This window comes from Bos grunniens, chromosome 9 (genome assembly GCF_055505025.1).
Source record: "Bos grunniens cultivar Pamir isolate PY7600 chromosome 9, Bosgru_T2T1.0, whole genome shotgun sequence".
NCBI classification, from domain to species: domain Eukaryota; kingdom Metazoa; phylum Chordata; class Mammalia; order Artiodactyla; family Bovidae; genus Bos; species Bos grunniens.
The window spans coordinates 68,570,496-68,586,009 of record NC_141173.1 but is presented as its reverse complement, the minus strand read 5'-3'; the positions used below and the strand labels follow the sequence as shown (position 1 = coordinate 68,586,009).

General features: G+C 38.3%; 1 protein-coding gene across 3 annotated transcripts in view; it reads right to left on the bottom strand.

Annotated features, from left to right (window-relative positions):
• LAMA2 (laminin subunit alpha 2) overlaps nucleotides 1-15,514 on the bottom strand; it is a 707,472-nt gene that overhangs the window by 135,456 nt on the left and 556,502 nt on the right. For all 3 annotated transcript variants that reach the window (XM_086317880.1, XM_086317878.1, XM_086317879.1), the window contains 3 exons: nucleotides 10,333-10,495; nucleotides 8,092-8,302; nucleotides 1-117 (listed from right to left, as the gene is read on the bottom strand). In XM_086317880.1, the coding sequence (XP_086174006.1) occupies nucleotides 1-117; nucleotides 8,092-8,302; nucleotides 10,333-10,495 (491 nt within the window). The remainder of the gene's footprint in view (nucleotides 118-8,091; nucleotides 8,303-10,332; nucleotides 10,496-15,514) is intronic.

Below are 15,514 nucleotides of genomic sequence, written 5' to 3'. Positions count from 1 at the left end.
GACTATAACTGAGTTGATTTCATCTACAAGACGACTGGCTTCATCGAGTATGTCATTGCCTTCTTTTAAAGTGTTCTCAGTTTGTCGTTTGCCACTTTCTATAGCCTCCTTCTTTTTCTGTAAGACAGCATAAAGAAAACATCAAAATGTCCTTTTGGGAAAACCCTATCTAGCCCTGTATTCCTGGCTTTCCTGAGCTGTCTGATCAAGGCTTTGCAATCAAGATATGTCATGTTGACTATGAGATTACATGAGAATGATAAAAACTACCCAGCCAACCCTTTGAGCCTTACTTTATTTTAAATATCTGTACAGGTGCTTTCTTTCTCCTATTGTGAGAAAGTCATACAAGAGAATGGTGGCTGATGTGATCGTAGCTGAGGAATGAAAAAAGATTTTTAAAGCAAGATGGACATCCATTTTAACTGAAATGTAAGTGCTGAATATGTATTACCAAGCGTGTGGAAGTATGCTGACTTACATTGGAACTACACATTAAATTCCAGAATCTGTGTCCAAATGAATATTTTGTGAGCACAAATGTGAGCAGATTTATTCTATGGGAGTTCTATAAAAACTGGAAGAAGTGAGATTTTAAAAGGAACTGAGGGGATGTACTTTTCAAAAAAAAAAAGAGAAACTCTCACATGGAAGAATAAACTTAATGGACTGTTCCATAAAAAGAGAGCAGACTCTAATTTTTCTTTGAAACTGATAGCTTGTCTTGAAACCACATGAAACTCATTCCTAGTCTAGAAGAGTAAAATCAATGGGAAAGAAATGGTGCTATTTCTCCATTTGGATTATACTTTTGCCTTCTTTTTCTTTCTGTTTCTGACTCATTATTTCAATCATCTTTTTCTACCTGTGGATTTAACTGCATCGATTATAAATTTAAGCCTTGCCATCTATGCCTTTTGAGATAAATAATAATGCTTGTTTATATATTCATTTAAATTTCAATATGGGCCAGGTAGTTTATAAGTTTTTCTCACTTAATTCTACATTAGCTCTATAGGTCCTGTGTTTATCATCTTTTAACTGAATAGAAAATTCTACAAGTGAAGTGATTTACCAAGGTCACACAGTGTAGTTAAGATGTGAATCCCAGTCTACCTAAGGATGGGCTTCCCCGGTGGCTCAGTGGTAAAGAATCTGCCTGCCAACTTAGGAGACATGGGTTCGATCTCTGGTGGGTTAAGATGCCCTGGAGTAGGTAGGAAATGGTTTACTCCAGTATTCTTGCCTGGGAAATCCCATTGACAGAGGGACCTGGCAGGCTACAGTCCATGGGGTGGCAAAAGAGTCAGACAGGATGTAGCAACTAAACAACAACCACAGCTACCTAAGGATAGAGTCTGGGTCTTCAGCTGTGACAGCACTGACTTTCCAATTGTGGAAACCACATTTATTTGCACTGGGACAGTGCTAATTTCACACCCTGCTTTCTCTACCTCTTCACCAATCACTTCAATTTGCTGCTGGTTACATCTTATTTCTGCCTCTGAGCCTTTCCTTCACCATTTTCCCTTCCCCAATTCCCTGCCTTGGAGGAAACCTCCTTCATTTAGCCTCATATAAAATGTATATTCCCTCAGTACTCAAAATATGGCCCAGCGACCAGCAGAATCGGCATCACCTGGAAGCTTCTTAGAAATGCACAATCTTAGTGCCTTTTTGGGAACTACCAACTTGGAATCTGTATTTAACAAGAATCCCAGGTGACTGATATACACAATAAAATTTGAGAGAAATTGGCTTGGAATACAGCCTAGCACACAGTAAACACTACAGAATTGTCAACTATTATAATTACCTTATTTTCTTTTTCCTAGCACTCATTTATCTGAATTATATTTATAGAGTGGCCATAAATGATAGAAACATAAATAATCATATTTTATTTTTTATATAGCTTGAATCATCTTGATTGGTTCTTCTAAGAGCTGCTAAAAGTACAAGTTATTTAATGACAATGATTAATACCAATTCATTACAATGTGCATGCATAAGTATGGGATGAAATGTATAGTCTCTTGAGCCTACTGGCCTAGTCTTTCTTGTACCTAGTGGACGAAGGGTAACATTGAATTCATCAAGCAATATGCTGAGAACATATTACTTATTATGTATATTAGCCCATGCTCCAGTTTATGATCATATTATATACTTATTTATTGGTTTAGTGACTTTCTTACTATAATATAAATTTCTTTAAACAATCTTTGTATCACTCTATCTCCAGTACCTAGACGAGTTTCCTCAATAAATAGTTTTGTTTGCACTTGTGACTTCTGTTTCATTCAACTACTCCCCACCCCGGCTAAATCAGAGAAATTTCAATTTCCCTTCGTGAACAACAAATAGAGAGGTAGTGCTGATGGTTATGTCATATCTTATTTTTCAAGTTCTGACATTCTTTTCCACAACTATGAATTCTAGCCCTTAGCTTTTATAGAAACCGATTTAAAGTTGACCATGGGCAGACAGACACTCAGGAATCTTTCTTCAGCATGGTTTGTTTGTATTTATGAATCAAGGTAACTTAAAATGCTGTATCGATAGAAGGGAGACTATTTCCACCCATATGTGAGGTGAAGAGCTCCATTCATCTTGTTTTCAATTAAGCAGTGAATTAGAATCTTTCTGGGCTTCCCTGGTAGCTCAGCTGGTAAAGAATCCATTATAAAAGCTCTATTTGAGTTACTTTAGGGAACCCATTGTTCTGCAAAGATCACAATGTGTTTTTGATCACACTGAAGCAGGAATGATCTAGGGATTAAGGCAATTTCAGTGGTGGCTAATTTCAGATTAGACACTAATGAAATCTAGTTTTACATCAAGGAAAGATGGATCTATCTGGAGCGCCTAAATATTGATCAAAGTATTGATATAACATTTATTTGTGTTTGCTTTATGATACTTTATTCACTGAGAGAGAACATTTCTATTCTGTCTTTGTGCCCAACACTGTTCTCAGTCCTGGAGATACAGCAGGCCAGAAAACACGTTGTTCATGGCTTGGCTGGAGGGTAAAAATGAATAAGTTAATGTATAACATATTTTTAACAATGAGTGCTATAAAAATAAATAAAGAGAGGGAATAGATAGAAAAGGATGTAGGATATAAAATACTTAAGATAGGAAGCTTTGAGCATTTGAGGAGCAAAAACAGGGTTTGTGATTAGAGAGAATTTTTCTCCCAGGCTTCCCTGGTGGCTCAGATGGTAGAGTCTGCCGGCAGTGTGGGAGACCTGGGTTTGATCCCTGGGTTGGGAAGATCCCCTGGAGAAGGAAATGGCAACCCACTCCAGGATTCTTGCCTAGAGAATCCCATGGATGGAGGACCCTGGCAGTCTACAGTCTATGGGGTTGCAAAGAGCTGGACACAGCAGAGCAACTTCACAAGCAAATTCTCCCAGTATATACCACAAGTATATTGTTAAGTGACTCTCATTAGACAACAAAGTTGTTATATTTCTACTTTTAACTTCTAATTAGATCTTAATTCATTCCAGAGCTTTGTAAGTTTAAAACTTTTTGTTTTTGCTGGGGTTTTTTGAGGGGTGGATTAAGAAGCTACAAAAGCTATCTCCCCGTCTATTTTTATCTAGCAACTCATTCTTTACTTCTCACAAAATCCTTCCTGTTCCAGGTTATAATGGTACCTTTGGGGACAGAATGCTCAATACATGTTACTTTGCTGAATTGAATTGCTCATCTTTTTGCCCCTCAGCCCACAGTCTCCTTCACTTTTTTTCCATCGCTGGAAATGGCCTTCTAGCCCTGTGCTGTTCTAGAAGGTTGCATTCAAAGTCTTCTATGAACTGGGCCATTTCCAGAGCCATCTTCTGCTACAGATTTTTATGAAGCTTACAAATGATTGTTACTGCTCCATTTGACACTTCCTGAGATCATACTTTGGGAGCTCTGTGTTTCTGCTCATGCTGTCCCATCATTTCTATCAGCTTCTGTGATGCCCTCATTTTAGTGTTTGATTCTCTCAGCTCGTACTAATCACAGTGCGTCATGTCTGACTCTTTGAGACCCCATGGACTGTGACCCAGGTTCCACTGTCCAAGGGATTCTCCAGGCAAGAATACTGGAGTAGGTTGCATTCCCTTCTCCAGTATATCTTCCCGACCCAGGGATCGAACCCAAGTCTCTGGCACTGCAGGCAGATTCTTTACCATCTGAGCTATAGGGAAGCCCAGTGAAAGGTTAGAATGCCTGAATTTTTAGGAATTTGTAAGTTCTCTGAGGCCAGGAATCATTTCTATTTAGTCTCAAACACCCTGGTTACCAACAGCACCTTGATAATGGTAGGCATCTAATTGTATATTATTCCTGCCTGCTTTCCTAGCCTTATATCGTAATATTTTCAATACAAAACCAATATTCGAGTTTATATGAGCCACTCAGAAAGTCCCCCAAATAAAATTTTAACCCATGACTCCAATATTTCAGTTGCTTCTGATACAGGACAAAACCAAATTCCTTAGCTCAGTCTCAGAATGCAGTTCTCTTGTAACTCAAGTCTGGACCCCCTGCCTTTGTTGGCTTTCTGTCCACTCACTAGTTCACAAGCAGTCTTTCTAGTCCTATCACATCACTGACATTTCTCCAAGGGTCTTCCCTTTTTCCCCTCTGTGTGTTTGCATTTATTTTCCTATTTCTGGAATGTTCTTCCTCTTCTACTTTGACCAATTAGAGCTTATGCTTCATGACTCAGCACATGTGTCTGGTCCATGAAAGTGAAAGTGAAGTTGCTCAGTCGTGTCCAACTCTTTGGGACCCCCATGGACTGTAGCCTATCAGGCTCCAAGCCCTTCCTAAATCCAGGTGTGATTCTGATGCCCTTCCTTCACAAACCTCCAACAGAACTTCTGTAGGGCACAGATTAGTTAAATTGAGTGGATCTCGCACTAAGTACAAGTCACTGGAAGTCATCAGAGATGGTGTTTTATTCATGATATAAACATCAGTGACTTTCAAGCTTAAGGCTGCATCTGTATCTTTAGAAAGTGAAAGTGAAGTCGCTCAGTCGTGTCCGACTCTTTGTGAACCCAGTGGACTGTTTAGCCCACCAGGCTCCTCTGTCCACGGTATCTCCAGGCAAGAATACTGGAGTGGGGTGCCATTTCCTTCTCCAGGGGAATCTTCCTGACCCAGGGATCGAATCCAGGTCTCCCGAATTGCAGGCAGACACTTTAACCTCTGAGCCACCAGGGAAGCCTCATCTGTATCATTGGTGGGATTTGAAAAACACAGGTGCTGGGCTCCAACTCCAAGTTTCTGAGTTGATAGATTTGGGGGGACTTGAGAACCTATATTATTAACAAGCGCCTAGGTGATGCTAATGCTGCTGTTCCAAGCATCACACCATGAGCGTATCAGTGTTTGATACACTCAGTTTTTGTTTAGTACATTCCTTGAACTTAGTAGGGGCTTGATAAATGTTTTTACACAGTAAAAATTAAATGCTTATTTTCTTATAAAAAAAATGCCTTGGGTCTTAATTGCATCACCTTTTTGTGGGCACAGTCTCAATAAAGTCATTTATTTAAATTACAACTAATTACTCAATCTAATGGATACAACCTATCAACTCTTCTTAAACCTATCGCAAATTGCATTAACACAGGGAATGTTCTAGAATATGGATTCTGGACCACACCTCAGACCAGGTAACTCGGTTTCTGGGTGGATGCTCAGGACACCCCTCTCTTTAGTAAAATATCCAGGTGATTCTTTATTGGCCAGTCTAGTATCAACCTTGGCAATCAACCTTAATCAGCCTTGGCAAGCAGCTTTAAATAAGCTGTGTCTTACTCATATTAATGTAGTCACTTTATCTATTTACTCTAGTAAGTTTTAAACAAGCCTTTCGTTAAGCATGGCATATAAAATGAAAATACAAAAAGGACCACTTACACTTAAATACTGACTACATAAGCTCCAGGCATATCCAGAGGTACCAAAGAATGATGGCTCTTGGTTTTAAACATCACTAAAATGAAGGAATAGCTAAAAGCACCATTTACTGTGCCACTATAACTCTTCTTGAAATACTTCCCAAATGCTTATTATACTTTCCACATAGGTAATTTTAATTTCTTAAACTGATGCCATAAAATGGAGCGGTGTACCTCCGGGTAAGTTACATCACTGGTGTGTCACTGAGGAAGATGAATCATGCAGGAGCCTGTGATAGAAAGGCGGTCCAGCAGCCTGCTTAACAAGATGGTGCTTTTTCTTTAATACTGCCAGCATGTCAGTAGACTCCAAATTGGTTAAGATTAGATACATCAGTGAGTCTCCTCAATCCTCCATCAAAATGACAAGGCTAAGTCCCAGGAGAGGGACCCAGAAAAAAAAAATTCTTTTAAAAATTAATTCATCCTGTTACTTCTTAATCCAAAGGAAAATGGAGAAAAATGAATAGACAAAACATGCAGACTTTTTCTTTATTCAACTGTCATTCCACAAACAGTTTTGAGAGTATAACAAATGCCACAGAGTACTCAGAGCTGAAGGTAAAATTTTATGTTAGAAGAGAAAAAGGTCTGCCACTGTCTTCAGATCTATTGGGGTCAAATATTTTGAAAAGAACAATGGTAAGTTTGTTTCTGGCGAGGAAGTTATTTTTTTTAAATGCCAAGTACAGGTCTGTGCTTCCCAGATGGTGCTAGTGGTAAAGAACCCTCCTGCCAATGCAGGAGACATGAGATGTGGGTTTGACCCCTGGGTCAGGAAGATCCCCTGGAATAGGAAGTGGGAACCCACCCCAGTATTCTTACCTGGAGAATCCCATGGACAGAGGAGCCTGGCGGGCTACAGTCCATAGGATCACACAGAGTAGGATACAACTGAAGTGATTCACACACACACACACACACACACACACACACACACACACACACAGAGGTTTGTGCCAGCATAAGTACTGAAGTCACTCCTTAAATATTAAGAAATAAATGAGAGAGAAGGAGAGGAATGAGCGAAGGAAGGAAGGGAAGGGAGAAGGAAGGGAGGAAAGAAGGGAGGGAGGGAGAGAGGAAGGAATGACTGGAAGGACCTGTTTTAGTTCCAGCTTCATTAGTGCTCTAAAAAAGGCAGAAACTGCCTATCATTTCTTTTTTTAAATTAATTTATTTTAATTGGACAATATTGTGATGATTCTTGCCATACATCGACATGAGGAGAGAACTATCTCTTGGCTGAGGAAAAGGACAGAAAAGAACTCAGACTTGAACTGATTGTAAAGTATCATTTTCATAGACCGTGTTGCAAAGAAGAAGAGAAACTAAATGTTCCCAAGTTCTGGTCTCTTAGCTGTCTCTTTTATGCTCACATTTCCTTGTGGCTCAGAAGATAAAGAATGTTCCTGCAATGAAGGAGACCTGGGTTTGATCTGTGGGTCAGGAAGATCCCCTGGAGAAAGGAATGGCTACCCACTCCAGTATTCTTGCCTGGAGAATTCCTTGGACAGAGGAGCCTGGTGGGCTACAGTCCATGGGGGTTGCAAAGAGTCAGACACAACTGAGTGACTAACACTTTGACTTTCACTACACTTTCCATTAGAAAACTCTTGACACTTTCGTGACTTATGGCAGCCCATGTCTAAACCATGGCTCATGGGTTATGTTGGGTAGATTGTAAAATCAAGGTAGTGGTATTTGAAGAAACCCTAGACATACTCTAGTATAATGCACGCACTGTCCAGTTGAGAGACTGGTGCTTTGGGACTTTGACTTGCTCAGGCTTGTATTCTAGTTAGTGGCACAGTTATCATTAAGACCAAGGACCCCTGACTTCCAACAAAGATCTCATTCCACTGTATCACACTGTTCTTAAAATTTTTAAATAGTGTAAGTTATCTAAATTTTACTTGATTATATGGGCAGTGATGATTAATTTAAAAAACAAAGGAAGGATCATTCTCTGTCCTGCTACTTACAAGTCTTCTTTCAGAGTTGTCAAACTTGATCTCATAAACACGCATCAACTTACATCCACTTGACTTACCTGGCCATGGTCAGACCCCTACACCACGGTCCCAGATTCAGATGAAAGAACTCTAGGACTCACCTCCAAAGCCGTCATATTTTTCTGGTTTTCTGCAGATAAGAGATTAGCTTCTCTGATTTTATCTGTGGCTTCTCTCAGTAGGTCCCAAGCATCATCAACCTTGCTTTCATAGTCTGCCAGTTTCTCCCGGAGATCCTTCTCCATTTCCTCGTTTTTCCCCCGGGACTCTCCAAACAACTTCTTCACTTTCTTCAGAAGGCCTTCTGCAGCTCTGTAAACACCCCACCCCAACAAGAGACAATAAGCCCCTGTCACTGCCTCAGTGTTACAAAGAGATACTAACATTAGAAGTATGGAAAAACATGACAATATTTAAAGCAGACTGTGTGCTAAACCAAGTTGAAAACTGATAGCTGAAAAGTGGCAAGAACATTTAAAATTAAAGCACAAAAAATCACACATTGTACTTTTATTAATAACATAACATTATCATTTGGAAAGGAACTCATGCTATTCTCAAAATCTGGCTGATGAAATCAGTTTTATCATGTATGTTATATACCAAAAATAAAATATGATTAACCATGAGATATTTTTTCTGTTTCTTTGAAGACAAGATGTGAATATTGATATATTTGGTTAGAAACAATATAATGCCATGCTGTTGACGTGCTAGTATAATTTTGATCTACTTTTCTTTTCCTTTGAACTGAGTTCTAGGAGTTTCCTGGATTCAACTTAATGGTTTTTCTAAAGTGATACTGTTTGAGCCCTTTAAGAACGGCTAAATACTTGAAAAAGAGTAGTTCTCAAACTAGCAGGCGTGATAATCCCCTGAAGCACTTGGCAAATGGATTGCTGGGCCCCATCCCAAAAGTTTCTAATTGAGTAGGTCTAGGATGGGGTTGGATAATTTGCTTTTCTAACAAGTTTTCAGGTGTTGCTAATGTTGCTAGTTTAGTAGATTTTATTTGATTATTAATAACACCATCACTTTGTAGTTAACTGTACATGTAAAACTGTACTTTTTATTGAGTATACAACCATTGGCATTCATTGGCATTAGTAAAATCACTATCATTATTCATAACCTCAAATCCTCAACCTTTATTTCATAGTATTAGTACGTATTATTTGACAGTTCTATTCAATATTTCCCAAGATGACAAAATGTACAGGATGACTTGCTAAATTCATAACTTTATTTATCCAAAAATATTTTCATTAAAACAAAATCAACAGTTTTAAAGCCCCTAATACAGGAAATTAATAAAGCAAGCCCACTAATTGAAGAAGTGTGCGTCCTAAGTCACTGCTGCTGCTAAGTCCCTTCAGTCGTGTCCGACTCTGTGCTACCCCATAGACGGCAGCCCACCAGGCTCCCCCGTCCCTGAGATTCTCCAGGCAAGAACACTGGAGTGGATTGCCATTTCCTCCTCCAATGCATGAAAGTGAAAAGTGAAAGTGAAGTCGCTCAGTTGTGTCCGACCCTCAGCGACCCCATGGACTGCAGCCTACTAGGCTCCTCCGTCCATGGGATTTTCCAGGCAAGAGTACTGGAGTGGGGTGCCATTGCCTTGGTGTCTAATTCTGTGACCCTATGGGCTACTGTGGGAGAAGGCAATGGCACCCCATTCCAGTACTCTTGCCTGGAAAATCCCATGGACGGAGGAGCCTAGTAGGCTGCAGTCCATGGGGTCGCTGAGGGTCGGACACAACTGAGCGACTTCACTTTCACTTTTCACTTTCATGCATTGGAGGAGGAAATGGCAACCCACTCCAGTGTTCTTGCCTGGAGAATCCCAGGGACGGGGGAGCCTGGTGGGCTGCCGTCTATGGGGTTGCACAGAGTCAGACAGGACTGAAGGGACTTAGCAGCAGCAGCAGCAGCACGGGCTACTGTAGCCCACCAGGCTACCTGGGATCTCCAGGTAAAACACTGGAGTGTGTTGCCATTCCCTTCTCCATGGACCCTTTCGACATAGGGATCAAACCCACATTTCTTATGTCTCCTGCATTGGCAGGTGGGTTCTTTACCACTAGTGCCGCCTGGAAAGCCCAATTGCAGAAGGGACAGCACCAAAAGAAAAAAGATAATTTACTTGATTATTTATATATAGGAATAAACATGCCTTTGATCCACTTCAGAGCAAGATAAATTATAACTAAGTAGATGAAAAATAGAGAGTGTAAAAAAAAGTATCTCCTACTGATACGTGTGACGGAAAATTTAGAAAACTCAAACCAACAATTTAGAAAGTTCAGTTTATCAAATGAAAAAATAATAGAGCTTCTACTCACACCAACTCATCTTCAGCAACTTCCTTTTGTGTGTCTAGATTTTTCCTCCTCAGTTCTGTCATCATCTGATCAATCTCATTCTGAAGCTCTTGCAAATTTCTTTCAAAGGCCTTGTCTTTAGTTCCAAGAGTTTCATTTAGTTTTACAGCTTTTTCATTTACAGCTGCAGGGGGTAAAACAAATTTTGCAAATTAGCAAACAAAATGCTGCATGTAAAAGTGGCAGCCAGCATCTGCTCTTCTCAACCATCTCCAAGAGAAACGCTGTTTGTCATGAGTGTTCCTGCTGAGAAAGAGAGGCAGTTGCTACACCAATCCATAAGAAACAAGGAAATGTGGCATATTTCTCCATTTTACGTTGCTTTTAGGGGGACACAGTAATTAAAACACAGTGTTTCTACTTTTTAAGTGGCTCAAACTCTCTTCAGGTAAGACAGTAAAAAATGTGACATGTAGCATTAATACTTGGAAGCTGGAAATACAAAGTCTGCATTGCTGATCAGGCACAACCAGTTGCAATTTTAAAACCTGGAGTAGAGAAACACTATCTGTGATGATATCTCTGAAAATGAAACTGCCCTTGCACTTCCACACAGTTCTGTGTCGATTCGTGCAAAGGAAAGAGGAAAGGGGCCCCAGCCTAGGGACGGGTATTATACATTAGGGCTCAAAGATACCTTTCAGCAATAATAGCCATCCTGTGAATCTGTGTTTATTATGCACTAAATGGGGTTTTAAACTGTGCTCTTTGGAATCTTAGGATTCTCCAGGCACTTCAGGTATTCTACAAATGATGTCTATTCTGCCAAGAATCTATTTTATAGGTTGATGTTCTGGGCAGGATTTCATTTGAAAAAAGAATTTTCTGTCAAATAAAAGTTTGAAAAATTGGTGCATTGAAACATGTACACAGTACTACCTTAGTTTTAGACCAACTTTTCCTGAAGTGTGTTCTAAGTGTGTTCTATGGAGCATTAATTTAGCAAATTGAAGACAGTTTTTTTTTTTTTTTTTTTTTTAACTCTTTGGTCTGCTGATCCCTTATGCCTATAATAGTCCCAAAGACAATCCCCAGAATAAAGGCTATGGGCTGACCAAGAGACCATTTTCTATCATTCAAGACTGTATCCTAAGACCTCTTTAAGATCTAAAGAATTTTCAAATCTCTTTTCTGTTCTTGGAGAAACTTTTCTGATTAACACTGGTCAGAATTTGTCAAAGATGGTATGAACAGACCTTCTGAAACAAGTACACATAGTTAGGCCAGGAGACCAGCGGCAGGAGTGCCGGGTTAGCACTGTGGTTCTGAGATGTGGTCCTCAAATGAACAACGTCAGATCCATCACCTGGGATCATCGGAAATGCAGATTCTCAGGTCCCATCACTGATCTATTGGGTCAAAAATTCTAGGGTGCGGTCCAACAATTTGTGTTTTCACAAGCCCTCCAGGAATTTTTGATGCACCTAGAGTTTGAGTATCTTAGGTTAGTGGCAGAAACTGAGTTTCAGTCTCTACTTCTACCCTTTCCAAAATGCATCTTTCTAATTCTTTTTTAATGATAAATGTCTTTGATTAAAACGTTGCTGCAATTAGCCTGTTATTTCTGATAGTCATAGTTTAAAATCTATCGAACAATCTGAATCAGGTGTTTTAAAGAACAAATATGGCCAGTCTTAGCCCTGCGGTAGAAATCATTGCTCAGGAGCTATTCCTAGAAGTTAATGAGGGTGCCTCTTTCTGGCTGTCTGCTTCATAGTCATCCCTTGATGTATGACAAAGAACCTTCTCAAGATTCTACCACTGTGATTAGTAAGACATCACCGTGGACATGTAATTTTTAAGGAATCATGGTGACCATGGACTATTGATTAGAATGCACCTTGGTCCAACAGACTATGTGGGAGTCATGCCAAAATGTTGGGTGATTAAATGTAAGAACGTTCCCATTTTTAGATTTCAAGAAAGATGGTAGTAGACATCATTCTACCAATAATACAGCCCCATCGTATGGTCTGAGTGCACACCTATATGTACAATTGATTTTAATCACTTGTAGCATGTAAGTAACCACTGACATTCTTTGCATTCACATTATTTCCTTAAGTGAAATGGAAAATTCCCCCTTTCTAAACCTGATAAGGCTGTATGTTTTTTTCATTATTCAATGAACATATAAATGAGTTTTGCTTAAAGATGTTTTTGGAAATTTGATTGAATTTAGGTCTTGGTCCTAGGTGTTATCAAGGAAGCACAGAATGTAAGATACAATCACACTGTTTCTCTTGAAGTCTAATCTCAAAGTTAAATTTCTACAGAGAAGAATGTGGTGCAAAAAGAATGGTGGAGAAAAGGAAAATATGGATTATATAATTTCTTTTAAATTAAAGCAATGTGCAAGCAACCAGAAGAAATCATTAGGGTACACAAATACTGCTTTAGCAAAATGATGCTATATTAAGAAAGCAAATATTATTTTTATAGATGTCTACTTGCTCCATTACTCCTATATATGGAATTTGGAACTTTTACGAGGACTTTTACATTTAAGATAAATGTGTTATGTAGTGTCTATTATTCCAAGATATTCACTATCACTTCAGTGTATTTTTAACGGTATTAAAAATACTTGCAATATAAACACATCTTTTAATTTCATTATCTTTTCTACCTTATTACAAAGGGAATGTAGGTTAAAATATCTTTAAAACAAGATAAAGATAAAAGGAGATGGGGCAAAGATAAAAATGTTAATGTATTTCAGGCAAAGAGTGACTAGACAGAAAGGCATGCTGTAATGTCCAGTGGATCCTAAAGCTAGTGTTAAGCATCTTCGTGGCCAAATCATCAGGATCAAAAGAGGTATTTAAGAGGTATACAGTACCTGTAACATACAAGCCAAATAAATTAGTTCCTCAGGAGAAACAAAGCTATTTTTCATGCTGAACCTGAGAAAAATAACCTGTAACGGGTAAGTTTATCATGAATGGCTAATACTATTGTGACCTGAGGAACAGGAAAGAAAGCTGTCCAGCATTTCTTAAGTCCTATTACATATCAGAACATATGCTACTGGTTTTATATACCCTCACTCATTAATTCTAATAGTGTGTGGAATAAAATGTAGTTTATTCATTTTATTGATTGAGTCAGAAGTCAGCACAAAGTAGACTTTATAAGAGATAAGAATGCCTTAGATTAATAGAAGTTGATTTCTATATAGACTTATAATGGAATATAGGATGAGTAAAGTATTTCATCTATCTAAAAAGAAAACTGAAATAAACAAATGTCATGCTGAAGTATTCACTTTTCCCACAGCAATTTATTACCACTAATAAAAACTGAAAATACTGATGATTATCCACTGTTATTATGGTTTCTAGAGGGAAAAAAGGTATAGGTATGTTGTATATAACACACTTAAAGCTTTTAGTGAGTTTTCTTCTTTTTAAATCCCCTAAATGTCCAAGCTTGTTTTATATATATATATATATAGTTATATATATAATATTTTTATAAATATAAATATAAAAATATTATATATATTTATTTTATATAAATAAATATAAATATATATTTATAAATATACATAAATATATATATATATAAATATATAGCATAAATGATTTAGCTTAACTCTGACATACACAAATTTGAATTTTCACGAAATTTTAACAGCTGGATTCTGTTTTATAAAGAGCTGTGATTATCATTTTTGTTATCATCTTTATTAGGACCTGCTGGAAGAAGAGAGTAACGGTCACATTGTCTTCAGGTACAGGATCGCAGCCATCCACATGGCATGTTACAGGAATTAGGAAAAGGTATCCCATTTGGACAGACACAATAAGATCCCCTGACTGATAGACAAATTTAGGGAGTGGAAGACATCTTCCATGACACATAACCCTTTTCTTTGATAGACTGGATGGTGAGCCAAGCCGGGCTTAAATACTGTCTCCACTCTGCCCCCTGCTGGTGTATCTGTGGTATGCACAAACTGGGAGATAGAGGGCGCAGCCTAGAGAGGTAGGCAGTGCTGATACTGGAGTCTATGGAAAACATGTATTATTAGGATTTATTCTTACATAGCAGTGTTCGATTGAAACAATGAAGATGAGATCCCAGAATAGGCTGCTTAATGTTTGAGATAAGATGGAAGCAAAAGGAAAGCTCCTAGAGTACTAACATCTTCAGGTATTCAGATAGAGCGAACCCGCTCTGTCTGCAATGGGTTTTCTTTTTTTTTTTTGGCGGGGGGTGGGGGGTGGGAACACATGCAAATAAAAATGTTAATGGAAAATGAAATCCGGGAAATCACAACAACTTCATCTAGTTGAGGAGAAACCACGTTAACGAGTTAACTCGTTTTGGTAGGAGTAATTTCTGTTCCAGATCCTGACATGTTTGCCCTGAGATGGCACCTCAGATGAACACTCTGGAGTTTCTTGCTGTGGGGGATCATTGGAAGTTCCTGCCTCTTCTTAGCCTGTGATTCCTAAGAATGACTTGTCAGGATCTTGAAAGCCTTAATGTTTCTCATGTCCTGATTTATTTGGCTATATTAGAAAGCAAAATGTCTAAAATGTATAACATTGTGGAGGAATTAAATTGTGTTATTTCTCAAAGGAAAAAAAAAACATTTTTTCCTATTTTCCTCAACATGTATGGATGTTTATGATATATTAATAGATAGTTAAGAACTACTGTTGTTTTGTGTTTTTTTTTTTTGAGGGATTTTTTTTTGTACTATCTCTTTTCTTTGAGTTTCTTAATTTGAGTTTTTGCCCCAAAATGGCTTCCACTTTGATTCTCAAATCAGATTGGTGGATGCCAACAGCTAACTCCTAGAGAATTGTGGACTAAATGCAGTACAGCTTCTGGTAAGGCAGTACATCCAAATCCCAAGCAACAGATGTTCATTAAAAGCCAGAACCAAGTATTTAAAAGTCATTTTGAGAAATTAAAGTACTGCTGTAAGGTACTGAGCAGAATGATTAATTTTTTTAAAAAATCAAGAATCTTTTAAATAGTTTTGAATGCAAAAACAACACCATAGCAGAGGAGAAGTTGCCCATTAACTGATTTAATCATATTTGATCACAATATTCCTCAAGAATCAGAGCATTCCCAAAGGAATGCATTCAATGTATTGCTGGTATGCACTCATAATTCCTAATTC